The 14,613-nt window shown below is 41.9% G+C and overlaps 1 protein-coding gene across 3 annotated transcripts in view; it reads right to left on the reverse strand.

The window, feature by feature from the left end:
- Positions 1-14,613, reverse strand: part of CTNND2 (catenin delta 2) — an 886,119-nt gene that overhangs the window by 736,250 nt on the left and 135,256 nt on the right. For 2 of the 3 annotated variants that reach the window (XM_064479565.1, XM_064479566.1), the window contains exon 2: positions 5,309-5,445. The exons of the other annotated variant lie outside the window; for it this stretch is intronic. In XM_064479565.1, the coding sequence (XP_064335635.1) occupies positions 5,309-5,445 (137 nt within the window). The remainder of the gene's footprint in view (positions 1-5,308; positions 5,446-14,613) is intronic. 3 annotated transcript variants of the gene reach the window in all.

Here is a 14,613-nt window from a genome sequence, read left to right on the forward strand (position 1 = left end):
CATAAGCAATGTGCTTGAATTTCCTGCGGTCAGGAGGCCGCCTTGGGTCTCTCCTCTCTGGTAATGGGGGATTTGAGCCACTGCCCACTCTCTTGCTGCTGCCCTGTTCTCATCCTCAGGGCAACTTTCGTAGTCAACTGCCAGCCCACTCTCTCCTTTCTTGATTTTATCTTATTTCCAGAGTCATCACCTAGGTCTCGACATTAGCAATAACTACTTTCAGATTCTCAGTTTAAGCAGATGATTCTCATGCCGTCACCATCGGTAGTTATTCATTCTGTGACTCCATGGTCCCTACCCATGTTTCTGGGTTCTACCCCTTTTCACTCAGCATCTATTCCAAGATCCATCAGTATTATCACTTTCTTGCATCCATCATATCCAGTGCCTCCCCTTCCCCCTTGGCTCAGCCCAACTCTACACAGACCCCCAACCAGGCTCCAACTCAAAACAAGCTGCCTGTGCCCACCTGAGGACAGCCAAAGAGAAACACACACATTTCCAGAACCATGCCGGCAGCCTACCTGCAACCATGCACTCTGCCTCCCTCCTGTTCTCCTGGATGAACTATCTCTGTTTCAAAAGCCATCTCCTCCGCTGGAGCACTGGATCCCCTCACTCTCACAACCTGAAATGACACCTGATCTCTCAAGCATCAGTCACTTGTCCTCAAATGGGTCATTGCTATCATCACAGCAAGATTCCCCCGTCCTTAAAAATGAATCGCTCCCTCAACCCTTCTCTTCCCTTGAGCTAACACATCATTTTGGCTCGTCTTTGTGATGGATGGTTATCAGTCTCCTCTCTCCATCATTTGTTCAAATGACATGACCAGAATAACCACAGGCCCAATCTCTGCGCCCTCTTCCTCTTCTGGTGAAGGACAGTCACGTCCAGGAGAGAAAGTGGGGACTGGATGCCTCCCTCTTAAGGGTTCCACAGGACGGGAGACTTTGTAACTGTTGGAAAAGAGACATGAGTCTGAAATACAGAAAATTACCCAAAGGGAAAGCATAAAGCATGGTTCTATTTATGTTCTTGTTAAAGTATAAAATACCCCAGTTTAAAAGCATTCAAGACGGGAAATTAGAACTAAGGAAAAAAAGTCAACGGACACCTTTCCACTGAGCAATCCATGGCTGCCGTGTTCAAGCGCTTTGGGGCTCAGCTTACAAACGTCTCAGGCACACCAGACACTATGTGGGACGTGTTTCATGGTTCAGGATTTGCCACAGCTGGCTGTAAACATAGAATTTATTTCTATGCAATGTCAACTATCAGCCTAAGAACTTGTGTTCTTAGTCTCATCAACAACTTACTCCAAGGAACTCCTATCAGACTGCGTTTTCTTTAGAGATGCATGTCCATTATCACCCTTTATTGTGATTTGCCTATAGAAGGTGCCCCGTATGTTTAATGACTGAGAAATTAAATGATATAACCTATTACACGGCAGTCAGCTCAGAAGGTATGCCTGCTATGATAAAAGAATCACTTCTTTCCTGCAGAACTGACCTCCAAGGAGCCAGGACTAGAGTGCACGTAAGTGTGATGCTGTAAAAATTTTTGCTTGAATCTAAATTAATAAATAGGATTTTTACTCAAGAAAAGTAGTTCTCATTAGCACCTAAAGAGGATCAGGGGCAAACTATATTCTTTAGGTGAAAGATTTATAAATGTATCATGCAGATAATTATTAAGAATCATAGACAGTATTAATTTTTAAAGTCACTTTTTCTTAATCTCAGCTAATTTAAAAAAATACATATTTAACTTAGTTTTAACTCCATAAAGGAGAATCTATACCCGAGAAAAAGTGGAGAATAAAGTTTTAAGACTAATTTAGAACACAAATTTCCCAGTGAAGGAAGAGATCGGTAGCTGGGACGAGGCTACACCGAGGAAGTGCACGGACTCTGCTGCTTGTTGATTTCTGCCTTCAAACTGGCGACAACACACGTGGGCCCCGACACCCGCATCTCTGCTTTGAGCCTCGCACCTGCCCAATCTCAGCTTCCTAAGACAGATTTTCATTCCTCCTCACATTCCCTATCTGCCACAAAGAATCTCACCTTTGCTATCCAAAGGATGATCAATGAATTTATTTTAATAATTGAAAAAAAAAAACTCTTCACAATAAGTTTCTATCAAATTCTCATCAAAGATTCTGTGGGGTCATTTTATTCACAGTAATGCATTTTTCCTTTAAGTAGCTTATCAACTCTCTCAACTCCAGACACCACTGTTTCAGCTGAAGGACTATTTCCTACGATCCAAACCCAACTAACATGTATTCCAGTCTCCCAATTATTTTTCCCATTTTTGCTACTTTCCTTCATCCTCTATGCCCTCTGTTCACTCTCACCTCTGTCTAATTGTAGACACATATGGTACCCAATCTAAAAGTTTGACTTATTTCCTTCTACACTTTTCTAGAGGCTCAGAAAAATGTGCAAAGAAAAAACAGATTTACTACTTTGTTTTTTAAAAACAGGATAATACAATACTATGTCATTTCCTTTCTAAAATCTTCATGGATTTTTTTTTAAAGTTTAGCTATATAGCTCCAACTCATTTTTATTAATACCTGCTTAGAAAGGATATAGCTTTTACATGAAGGATTTTATAGAAAGGATATACCAGTTTTACAAGTCTTCTTCAATCAGTATTGTTCCTTTTTTTTTTCTATTTCAAATAATCCTGCACTAAATACTTATATACATGAAATCTCATATTCTAGGCCATTCATTTCTACAGAACATGACGCCTAAGAATGACTAACCAAAGGCTATGGAACTTTCAAACATTCACAGCAACACATCATTTTACAAAAAGATTATAGGAATGCACATTCCTATTTGGAATGAAAAAGAATGTGAATTTCCTCAAAATTTAGCTATAGCAAGCTTACAATTGGTGTTATTTTTTAATGCTTGTCTATTTTGTAGATTAAAGAAAATCATGCCTCATTTTGAACTTTATGTCCTTGATGAGTACGTTAGGGCAAAAAGTATTTGCATACACTTACTGGTTGTTTGCATTTTTTCTTCTTTGAGTTGCCCGTTGATATTTTTTTGCCTAGTTTTCGTTTCTTTTATTCCTCTTTTTCTCATCAACATTAGGAAGTCTTAATATATTAATTATACCAACATTTTGTCACACTTGTGGCACATATCTTTCTCTTGGCCTACTTTCATACTTTTTTATGCTGAATTAGTTCTTGCTATTATTGCTGGTGTTCACACCGCCAACGGCGCCGACCATTTGTGTACGGCTTCTGCATTTCCCAAAAGCCTTTTGAGAAGGTTCTCAAAAGCCTTCTCCACCTCGAGTTCATCTGAGTATTTTCCCAGTGTTTTTCCTAATGTGTCTATAGTTTTATTTTTACAGTTACCTGCTCTCCCTCTGAGGTTTATTTCTGAATATATTGTGAGTTAAGGGCCTTAATTTTCTTCCAGATCGTTAGGCAGCTATGCTGACACCATTCCAACCACCACTTTGTGCTGAACTGAAGTACTTAAAATGAATTGGACTCCTATATATATCTGGGTCTGTTCTGAATCTTCAGTTATGTCCTAGAGAGATCATTCTTTCTATTTAGGGCCCACTCGGCACCACTATAATTAGCGTGTTTGGTAAGGTCAACTATTTCTATCAAAATTTTCACTGCAACTCTCATATATTTAATAATGCTTCCAAATGATTGATCTTGAAAGTAGTTTGATCCAGTTCGCCAAAGAAATAATCAGCCCGGGAATTCTGATTACAATGGCCTACATTTTATATTAAATTGGGGGAGAGTGATATTGTTATGATATCAAGCTTTCCTACACAGGACCATGGCATCCCGTCCTTTATTCCGAATTCTTTAATGTACTTTAATAAAATATTATAGTTTTCATCAGACAAGTCTGGTTGTCTCAGTAAATTTACTCCTCCTGACTTATTTTTCCACTGCTCTAAAGCCAGTAGCCTGGGAAGATTTTCAGACCATGCCAGGATAAAAAACCATGACCCAACCCAGCCATATAACAAAGCAGTATCTGGAGTGGGGAGAGTGGCTGGAACTTCTGCTCCTCTTTTCCATTTCCCCTTAGAAATAGTCAGAAAACTCATGGGTAGGCTTTGGGAAGCAAACGAATCAAGCAATACAGCCTAGGCCTCAACCCAATTGCCTGCTTCCTTACCATTTTCACAAACTAGGTTATCCAGCCAATCTACCCAACTCTCCTTCGCGCACCTACTTGGCTCCACCCCTTCAGACCCGGTGGCACAGTTCAGACTGATACCTCCCTTGATCCTTTCTGTTGATGGATCCTCCCTTAGCTACTCTTCATTGCTTGACCGCCCACCTTTACCTAAATCAGTCTCCATCTACTAAACAGAACCAGTGTCCTCTAGGAAGCCTGGAGCATTTCTCCTGTTTGAGAACTTAATTGCCCCATTTCATCTATTGCTCTGTTGAGATGTTCCTGGAGTCAAGGAAGTTATGTCACCCCCACCCCCACCACTGTTGCTGATTCAGCATCCTGGATCGTATAACTCAAACACAAGATGCTTCTGCACCACAAAAAAATGAATACTAATTTTATATTCCAGCACATGATAAGAAAAAGAAACAAATTTAAAAATCTTGATTTTCCAGCTTTTTAAAATTATTTACCACCTTTTATTTACAAGAAACATGAATTACATAAAAAAAATACTTTTAAATCTAAGACTTCAGATTTTATTTACTTCTCCATTTTTACAGCAAAAAAAAAAAAAAAAAAAAAACAGGGGGTGGCGGAAGAATCATTCAGACATTAATTAGTTTTACAGGAAAAGTTCTGACATGCATTCTTCCAAGACCATCTCAGAAACACTGGGGAAACCAATTTGCTTTGTCCCAATACAATACTCATCTGCCCCCACTCACACTAATTTTTTAGCATCATGGATACATTTTGAAATTTTATTAGACTCTAGATTTTCTGAAGACCAATTATTTGGATTACACATTGAACAGTATTAAGTGTCAGGTCCATCAATGAATTGGCCAAAACCTCACCTATAGGAATTTTGATTGCAATTTTTGGTTTTGTTCCTTTAGAATATTTTTTCAAGGAAAACTGCCTAAATCTTGAATAAAACCTGGAGTCAAAAGCTATTGTAATCCTATTTTAATAGTAATTTTATAACGAATACCAACACTTTGCTAGAAAATCATGATTTTCCTTCCAACAGTATTAAATCACCATCTTTCATCCAGAAAGAAGAGGTATTGAAATGTCCTCACACGTATGTCATGAAAGTGGACTGTTTCTACCTGTTCTTTGACCGAGGCGAGGATGGCGGAGGTGGTTTCCGTTTCTGAGCCGTCTCCATTGGAGGTGGGGAGGCCAGGGCTGACGGAGCTGGTCTTGTCGGAGGCTGACGAAGGCTGGTCTGGGACAGGCATAGCTCCTGCAAAGCGAGAGGACACACTCAATGCAGTTGGGTGTTGTCACCGAAAACACTCCTAAGCACCAGGCAACTCTAAGCAAGACACTTCAGCAAAGGGATAAGTACCACCTACAAAGAGAGGACATGACATCACTGAGGAAGGGGAAACAAGCAAATAGACGGTTTCTCCTCTATCCACCCCAACCAAGTGGAGGAAGAAACGATGAGATGGAAAAGGCCAGTTAGACTATAAGAGCGTAAAAAGATAAAGACACATGGGTCTAAAAACAGGCCAGTCAAACGACACTCTGTATCTTTTAGATAAACGTATTACTTGTGCATTGATCCATTTTCACCTCAAACAAACAAACAAACAAAAAACCTACTGACAACCCCCTTTATTTGGAAATCACACAAAGTAAGTGATCAATAAATTACAAGTAATTTAAAAATCCCATAATTGACCTAAGAAGCTCAGCTGGGATGTAAAATGTAGTAACTGGCGAGCCTACTCCACAAATATTTGCCAGGTTCTTACTCTGTGACCAACAGCAGAGGAAAGGTCCTTACAGCTGACAAGACTCACTTGTCACAGTTTATTCTGTCCGAGTTCATTTAGGAAAGAAAGGAGAAACTCAAATAACACCAGCCTCATTCATCAATGGACACACACGCACGGGTTAAAAGCAGGGCTCTCGAAAGTATCTTTGGCTCCATTGTGCTTGTCTTTCTCACACAAATAAGGAAGACTGGAGTCGTTGTTACATATATTACTCAGCAGTGGTCATCAGCAGAAGTAATAATTAACTGAGGACAGTTTTTCCAGGGCACCAGAAAACCACTATTCAAATAAAAGGCTGGAAGTAAATAAAGGTTATTTTCTTGCCTCAAGCTATTATTGTACACATCCTTTCAGGAACCAGTGCTGTGTGAACGTTAAAAGGTATTTCCTATTATACTGGATCTGTGCATCCTGGGTTTCACCCAAAGAAACATAATTTTTTTAGCAGCCCTTTTATTATGTTATTAGCTACATTTAGTTAATTGTTTAGGGATATGCAAACCCAAAGGGTTCTAGTACAGAATTTCCCTTAAAATGCGTGACAGAAAGTGGCTACCTAATGCTCTCATTGGACTTTACAACTGAGTTTTGATTTGTTTTTATTTTTTGAAGTAAGTTCCTCATAAGATGGGGATGAGAATAGCACTGAAAAAAATAAATCTGTTACAAACAGAATATATCAGAGGGTTTGGGGGAATTACCTTAGCAAGCAGAATGTGGGCAAAGAATAAGGATCAAATTGAATATAATTGGGCAAAATGCGACCATGGCTAACAAGCTGAAAGTATATTAGGTGATGGATACCAACAGGACCAAAGAAGGAGGTCTAGGTAATTATGGAGTTGGGGTTGGGAAGTTAAAAATAAAGTGCATTTGTGTATTCGATGTACTTTCATATGTGGTTTTCTTATTTGATCAAAGCCTGTAATTACAAGGATGTAGGTCCACAGATCAACAAATGCTGTGCCAGGTAACTAGCCTGAAAGCCGCACCTTTCTACTGAGAGGAGGTTTGGGAGATGGGAGAAGTGGATGGGGCAGAAAGAAAGAAGAAAGGAAAATGGCAGCTCTCGGGTGCAAGGTCATCTCTGGTCAGAGGGAGACCCCCTTGATCTTGCATCCCCACCCATCTCCACCGCAGTGGCTTCCAAAGGGAACGCTACATAAGAATAGCCTTAAACTGAGAAAGGATGCTTACATCTCTCAAATTATTCTTTTCACTTCCGTGTTTTCTAAATTTTATTGGGCCGACTGGAATTCAAGCTCTGGGTCCGCGTTATTATCAACATAATTTTTTGACAGAGAAACTGTGTAAGGCCACAAAGGTATTAAGCACCAGAAATGAGCCTGGAACTCAAGTTTTCTTCCTTTTATTCCTATTTCAGTGTGCTTTGCTGTGTCAGCCTCTTTCCCGTAAGTATTGCCTTCTAAACGCTGTCCACACATCAATGTTTATCAAATGTAAGTCTTAAAAAATATGACAGTAACCTGTCATAATAAAATATGGGATCGAATAGGCAATGAAACAAGATCTATCCTTAGGCACTTGACAACTCTGACCCACAGAGTATAAGGAATAATTCGGTCTGTTTACCCCCCTTTCTTCTTACAGCAGTAATAAGAGAAGTGAAATCTTCAAGGCTCACCCCACCACACAGAGCAATTGCCACCCACGGCAACCCCTCTGCCCTAGTGAAAATGACTTGGAATAATTTCCGTGGTTCATAATTTTTAACGTCCAGATTTAACTTCACCATGTATGGATGCTAAAGACTGTCAGCTTCCACTCCTAACCATATTAGCTCAGAGCTTCCAGAGCAGAGGGAGAACTGCATAGACACTGCCAGAACCAAGCTCTGGGCTGCTGAACGGATGGATGGCATGCATAAAGGCATGCATACAAAGCCTTCAGCCTTCTGACTCTGCAGTCTGTGGTTAAGTACTTTAGTCTTAAATAGAGCTAATCTATTAAAAATTACTAGTTAATCTGTGCTAAATCCAGGAAATCTGGAAAATGGAGAGACTCAAAAAGGAAAAAAAGAAAAAAAAAAAGGAAAAGCAACGTTACAAATTCCACTCTCCCAGGTAAGTACATTAACTTTGGCACTTGGGGTTTTCTGCTGAAATTTTTTTTCTCCTGATTTAACTCATTTTGCATGATGAACTTTGCATAATGGAGTATTAATGTCATGCTTTTGATTTAAAAAATTTTTTTTGCTTAGAAACATACTGTGAACTATTTCTTAGGCAACAAAAAGTGTTTCATGTTTTCAACAGTATAATGTTAAATAATAAAATTTTATTAAACATTATTGTATCTATATTATTAAACATAATATAACATATTAATATAAAATTTTAAACATAATATAAAGTTAGTATTCAATAATTGTACGCATCAGAATTCACCTATCTTTTGTTTGTAATTTTACCCCGTTTTTGACATTTTTAACAGATAAATTCACAGAAGTGTTATTTGATAGAATGAGAAACCAACCCATGTTTCTGACTGTTGAGAGCCAACGCCAGACTTGCTGCCAGGCTGGCCCAACCTATCTGCCCATTAGCAGTGTCACAGGAATGTCCCCTCCCACAAGGACAATAATACTGGTCCTTCATACCCTCTCCTGCTGTCACCAGCTTGACGTAGGAAACCTCATCTCTTTGAATTTGTTTTTATTTTACAACAAGTACCAGGAATATTTTGCTGTAGAAAATGTGTGTTCACCCTACGTACAGCACCTCTTCAGACCCTGCACACAATTACTGTGTAAGAAGTCTTTCCTTACATACGTAAATAAGCTACAAACACCCGAACAGCATGGTTTGCAGACGCAACTTCAACATGAGGAAAAGAGACAACACGAGGGACGATTAGGGTCAAATTTTAGGTGGTTCATTCCTTAGCAGAACCGGCTACTAACAGGTTCTAGGTCCAGAAAATACAGAGCAACCGAGTCAGCCTTTCCTGGGCCCGTGTCACGCCACCTACACACTCACACCCAGGAGCAGAGAGATGGGGGACTGTACCCCGCTCCCTCACTGCCCCCCAGCCGCCAAATCCACAGGCCCGAACTCCCAACATGACTGCGTTTGGAGATGGGGCCTTTGGGGAGGTAATTAATGTTACACGAGGTCACAGGGGAGGAGTCCCAATCCGGCAGGACTAGTGTCTTTCCAAGAAGAGGAAGACACATCAGAGCTTCTTCCCTCTACCCTGTGAGGACACAGAGAAAAGGCTGGCCACCAAGAAGAGGGTTCTCACCAAAAACCACTGCCAGCACCTTGACCGTGGACTTCTGGGCTCCAGAACTGTGAAGAAACAAATGTCCGTTGTTTAAGCCACCCAGTCTGTGATGTCTTGTCCTGGCAGCCCGAACAGACCGAGACAAACAAGCTCAGACTGTTCTCCCCCTCCTTCCCTTTAATCCCCACGGGGTGCACGGGAGGCTCGCGGACCGAACGCAGCGGGACGGTGCTGTTTAGTGGCGCTCTCTGCCAACGCAGTCATCCCAGATGGGCCACAGGTATCAGGGCGAGACGCGTGCTGCTTCACGTCGGCACACCTGGGTAAACCAGCGCCGACAGAGACGTGCCCCGCCGCTCAGAAATAAGCCCGGAGAACAAAGCACTAACTGAAGAGCATCCACAGCAGCACGATTTTCACAGACAGTGTAATAAGGAACTCAGGAAAAACTGGCCCAGATGACACCCACACACAGAGACTCTTTTTCAACGTGAACTCTTCTATCCATAGGTAGTACGATTTGATGAGGTCCCAATGAATATTCTAAACTTTTATTTCCCAAACGTGAGTCCCTATGAATCTACGGTATACTCGGTAACACGTTAAAATCAGCTTGGCATTTAGGAAGGCTGAGTTCTCTTGTTCTCAATTCAAGGACCACATTCAATGTTATATTTTATTCACCTCCGTCACGCAGAAGGAAAATAAATTCTTACTTTATTTTGTAATTCGAATGTGTTCCTTCCTTAGCCACTTCTGCCCAACAACTGATGACTCTGACATCAAAATAAGGCCATCTTCAAAAAATAACTGATGAGCTCCTGTGTGACACAATCATCCAGTTCGGTGACCCGCCCGGAATTCTGGTGCCACCATTACTTGAACTCCTTCTCTCTGATTCAGCAGGAAGTTCGTTTGGCTGTGAATGGTCTCTGCTCCTCCTGAGATGCCTACCCTCAATCTGTGGTCCACGACTTCTCATCCTTTCATCTTTCCTCCCGTTCTGTGACTCCAAAGGCCCTCACGCTCTGCTGTCACGGAGATCCGCTTCTTCTTCCTCCCAAGATAGCAAGTCCCACCTGCTTCAAATTCCAGACTCTCCAAAGTCCTTGCATACTGTGAGTCTCAACAAATATTTCATCAGCTGGACTTGCACTGATCAATGTTGGAGCTCCCGGCAACATGTGGCTATTTAAATTTTAATAGGATTTAAAAAGCCAGTTCAGTAGTTGCACCATTCACATTTCAAGTGCTCAACAGCCACATGTGGCCAAGTGGTTACTGTACTGGACATGGAAAACACAGACGATTTCAATGATTGCAGAATGTTCTATTAATGGTCTTGCTCTATACCCAGTAGTCAATGATTTCATGTAATCTTTCATCTTCAAGTTTAATCCTGGGTAACAGGATGGGAGAAGAGGTCAGGTTATAATTATATTTTGAAGTGAGAACCACCAGGATTTCTGATAGATTGCATAGATGGTACATAAGACAGAGGAGTCCAGATGATTCCAGGATTTGGTCTGAGTGGCCATCAGCCAAGATGTTGACACTGGAGGTGGGACAGATTTGGGGCAGGGGAAGGTGACGTGGTCTGAAAATGTATAATCCGAAATACATTGACCGGTGACTCTTCCTTGCTACTGACATGTGGGCAGGGGACAGCAGCTCTAGCCAGAAGCCACACCCTGGTGTGAATTAGGGAATGTAAAGACTGATGATTTCTAAATACTGCTTGTCAAGTCTTTTTCCCCCCTTCTGGTCGTGGTCTCTTTTCATTTTTTACTTTGCAGTTGCTAGAAACTTCTAGAACTTAACTCTTCTTTCCTTGAGCTGATGACTTCAATTCCAGACACTCTGATGTTAACTTTCTTGACTTCTTAAAGTTCACACCAAATGATCAAGCAAGGGAGCCAGGACACCAGGATTCAAAGCCTCTGTTTTACACTTTCAGCTTTACCCTCATCACTAGGCATCGCTTTCATAATTCGCCATCACCTTATGCCCCAAGTAAATAATGAAATTTGCTATCAGAATACTCCAAATATTATCATATATACATATATATAATGCATATGCAACTTACTGTTTTCAAATGAAATACAACTTAACATACTGGATTTTTATAACCTTCCACTCCACAGGCAACGTTTAAAAGATTGTGATTCTGCAAAATTGAAGAATAGCCATAAACATCTTATTAATATTATCATGCAGAGAATGTGTGTATCAGTATAAACTAGTGACCTGAACAATACTGAACATCTCATCTGTGTAATCAATCTCGTCATCAAAATTGCAGTTCTTTATTTGTAACTGACGTGTCACTACCAAGAGAAACAGGCATAGCATCATTGTCTCTCAGATGCACTTTGCACACATAAAAATATACCTATCCTTGCTTCTTCCCTTTAAAGAGAAATGAAAAACCACAGCTTGTCCTAATGATATAGATAATATCATCATTAATATTTGTCAAAACTCAATACAATTAGGGCAGAAACTCAATCTGTCTTGTTCAATTTCCAACATTTAGCTCAGTATCTAATACACAGCAGCCAGTTAATAAATACTTGTTGAGTTAATGCATGAACTATGCACATAAAGTCAGTAGTGGTTGCTTACCAGAGCAATGTAAGTAAAATGGGCTTTACGTTAGGAGAATTTCTCTAAACGACATCTGCAATGACATCTTTTTATTTTGACTCAAGAAAGCTGCTTTTCCAAAATCCTAGGACTAGTGCAAGGCTTTTGCCTCAGTCCACTGCCCAAGAATGTACCCTCTGGGTTGCTGGCTTCTAAGGTAGAATCAGTGATTGAGCAGGCTCAGGGGCTTCTGAGACTTGATACTTTTAACTCGCAACTTGGAAACAGAATCTGGCAAAACTTAGGGAGAGCATGACGCAAGGACGGGAAGAAGCACTAAGCCATACTCAGACCATGCGACTACTGGGGCACCAGCCGGCAAAGCCAGGAGGTGGAGGAAAGTCCAATTCCACCTGCTAAGGTGGGGGTAGTGTGTCAGACGCCCAGGAAGTCAGGGACACAGTCCCTGTTGCCGGGGGGGGGGGGGGGGAGACATGATGGCAGGGGCAGAGCTGCTGGGATCTGAGCGCTGAGTCCACCTGCCAAGCACAAGGGGGCTGTTCCACCTGCGCTCAGAGAAGTGGGAATGGTAGGAGGTGGAAACTTACACGGGGGGGTCAGGAAATCTGTTGCTAATAATTGTTGAGGAGGTTGGGACCAAGCTAAATATCACCACAGATGTAACGCCCACCTGAACTATTATTCTTAACGACAAATTACGTCGGAAGGTAAAAAAGCTTCTGTGGAGACGACAGAGCAAGGGGGAAGAGCGGCGCTCACACGTGGGAGAAGCACATGTGCAGACAAGTTCCAGTAGAGTGAAGTCACTGAGGACAGACGGGGGTCTTCTCCTGGCTGTTTTCTTTTGGTAACTCACTGTCCTGACTTCTCAAGCATCACCTCAAGCATCTTCATCTAGTCTTAATGAACATATGTCTTAAAAAAGTGTGGAGAAGGTGGTACCTGTGAACCACAAGTCAGCAGACGAGAGTGAGAGGCTGTCCCTCCTCAGCCCTGCCCCAGCCGAGCTTGTGACCTGAGATGCCAGAGCCCACACAGCAGTGCAGCCAGGGACAGGGGCCTCAGCCACCTGGAGGGGTGTCTCCCGGCAGGTAAGAGAGTGAAGGTGAGATCTGACAGATCCCTCAGCGGGAAGCAGGGTCCCCATAGAACCTACCCAGTGAGAAGGAAAGCTGAAGGGAGGTGGGGATTTGACTACTGAAAGCAGAGGAAAGGGTCAGAATAAATCTATAAAGTGAAGGAGGAAGGGGGAACTGGGCTGGGAGTCAGGCAGCATCTGGGCTGAGCCTGGAAACTCGGAGAGGGCAGGAAACTGGGGGTAGCTGCTATGCTGGAAGAAAATGGTAAGAAATTTGGCGATGATCTGGAATTTGTTAACAATCTTGATCTTAAACTTGGTGATTTAATCAAATAAATGGTTTGCAGCATTTATTACATTAATAACAAATGACCTGAGACATTCCCTACAACTGTTCGTGGAACCCCAGGGGGCCAGGATACCAAGATTGAAAGCCTCTGTTTTACATGTGAGTTTCTAAGCGTTCCCCCTCTGCTGCTTCTGTCTCACGCAACACCATCCGCATCTCTCCTTGGCAGAGCCAGGCACACCTGAGACTGAGTGTGCAAATAATGACTCAGACGTTTACCTCCTGCTGGGATTCCACACCTAGTATCAAAATATCCCACTACCTATTACAAATGTCTCCCTGAAAACCCCACAAATGCACTGAATTCAGCGTGACCTCTCATCTCTTGCCTGGACAGTCGCAGAAACTGTGCAAACTGCCTCTCTGGCCCCCAATAAATCGTGCCTCCTGCAATGAACTCTCTGCTCTGTTTGTTGGGGGAGTCAGTTTTCTCACCAGCAGTCTGATTATGACATGCCCTTCTTTCTGAATTTATTTGAGTGGGTCCCAATACCTGGAACAGAGGTTTCCAAAAGTCTTTTGAGACAGGAAATGTATTTTATATCATGATTCACACATCTTAACGGAAACACAGCTTCAGGAACTATAAAGCCTTAAAACACATGATGCACTTTTTTTCTCTTCTATTTCACTCAATTTCATTAAAAGAAAAATTCTGAGTGGTTACCCACTAAACTGATGGAGACAAAACAGTTTGGAGACCAATGACCCGGAGGCAGGAGTGGAACCTCCCCTGCATGATGTCTGAGAGTGTCCCTGCTCTGGCCAGGGCACACACATCCGTGCTCAAGCCCTGTGGCTTCCCCCCTCACACCTTACACTACGATGCACCAAGCTTCTTACAGTTCCAAAGACATCTGATCTCACCAAACGGCACACGCAGATTTCGCTTCCTGTGTGCTCTCATCATCTCAACCTCTTTTCCTCTTTCCTAGCCCCCCACCTGCCTTTCTTCCTCTGCAGCCGTTCGGAAACACTCCACCACCTGAATCACTTTCTCAAGCAGTGCATTTATCACAATGAGCTGTCAGGATCTTACCTCTTCTGGGATTTTTAAAAGCTTTGAATGTTTTTAAAATTGGGATGCTTCTTTACACGACTGCTGGCACCCTTTTCCTTTATGTCACTGAGGATGGGTTTTGCGTCACTTGCAAGTGAAAGTGTCATTAAATCAAGGACATACTGCTCAACATCCTAGATTTCTGGAAACACCATATATTTCACAGTATATTTCTCCTAATTAGACCATGAATTCTTTGAGCACAGAAAGTGTTTTATTCATATTTATAACCTCAGTGCCTAGAACAGTGCCAAGTGAAGAGCTGGCATCATTAAATGCTTATT

The sequence above is a fragment of the Camelus dromedarius genome, chromosome 3, assembly GCF_036321535.1.
Source record: "Camelus dromedarius isolate mCamDro1 chromosome 3, mCamDro1.pat, whole genome shotgun sequence".
Taxonomy (NCBI): Eukaryota; Metazoa; Chordata; class Mammalia; order Artiodactyla; family Camelidae; genus Camelus; species Camelus dromedarius.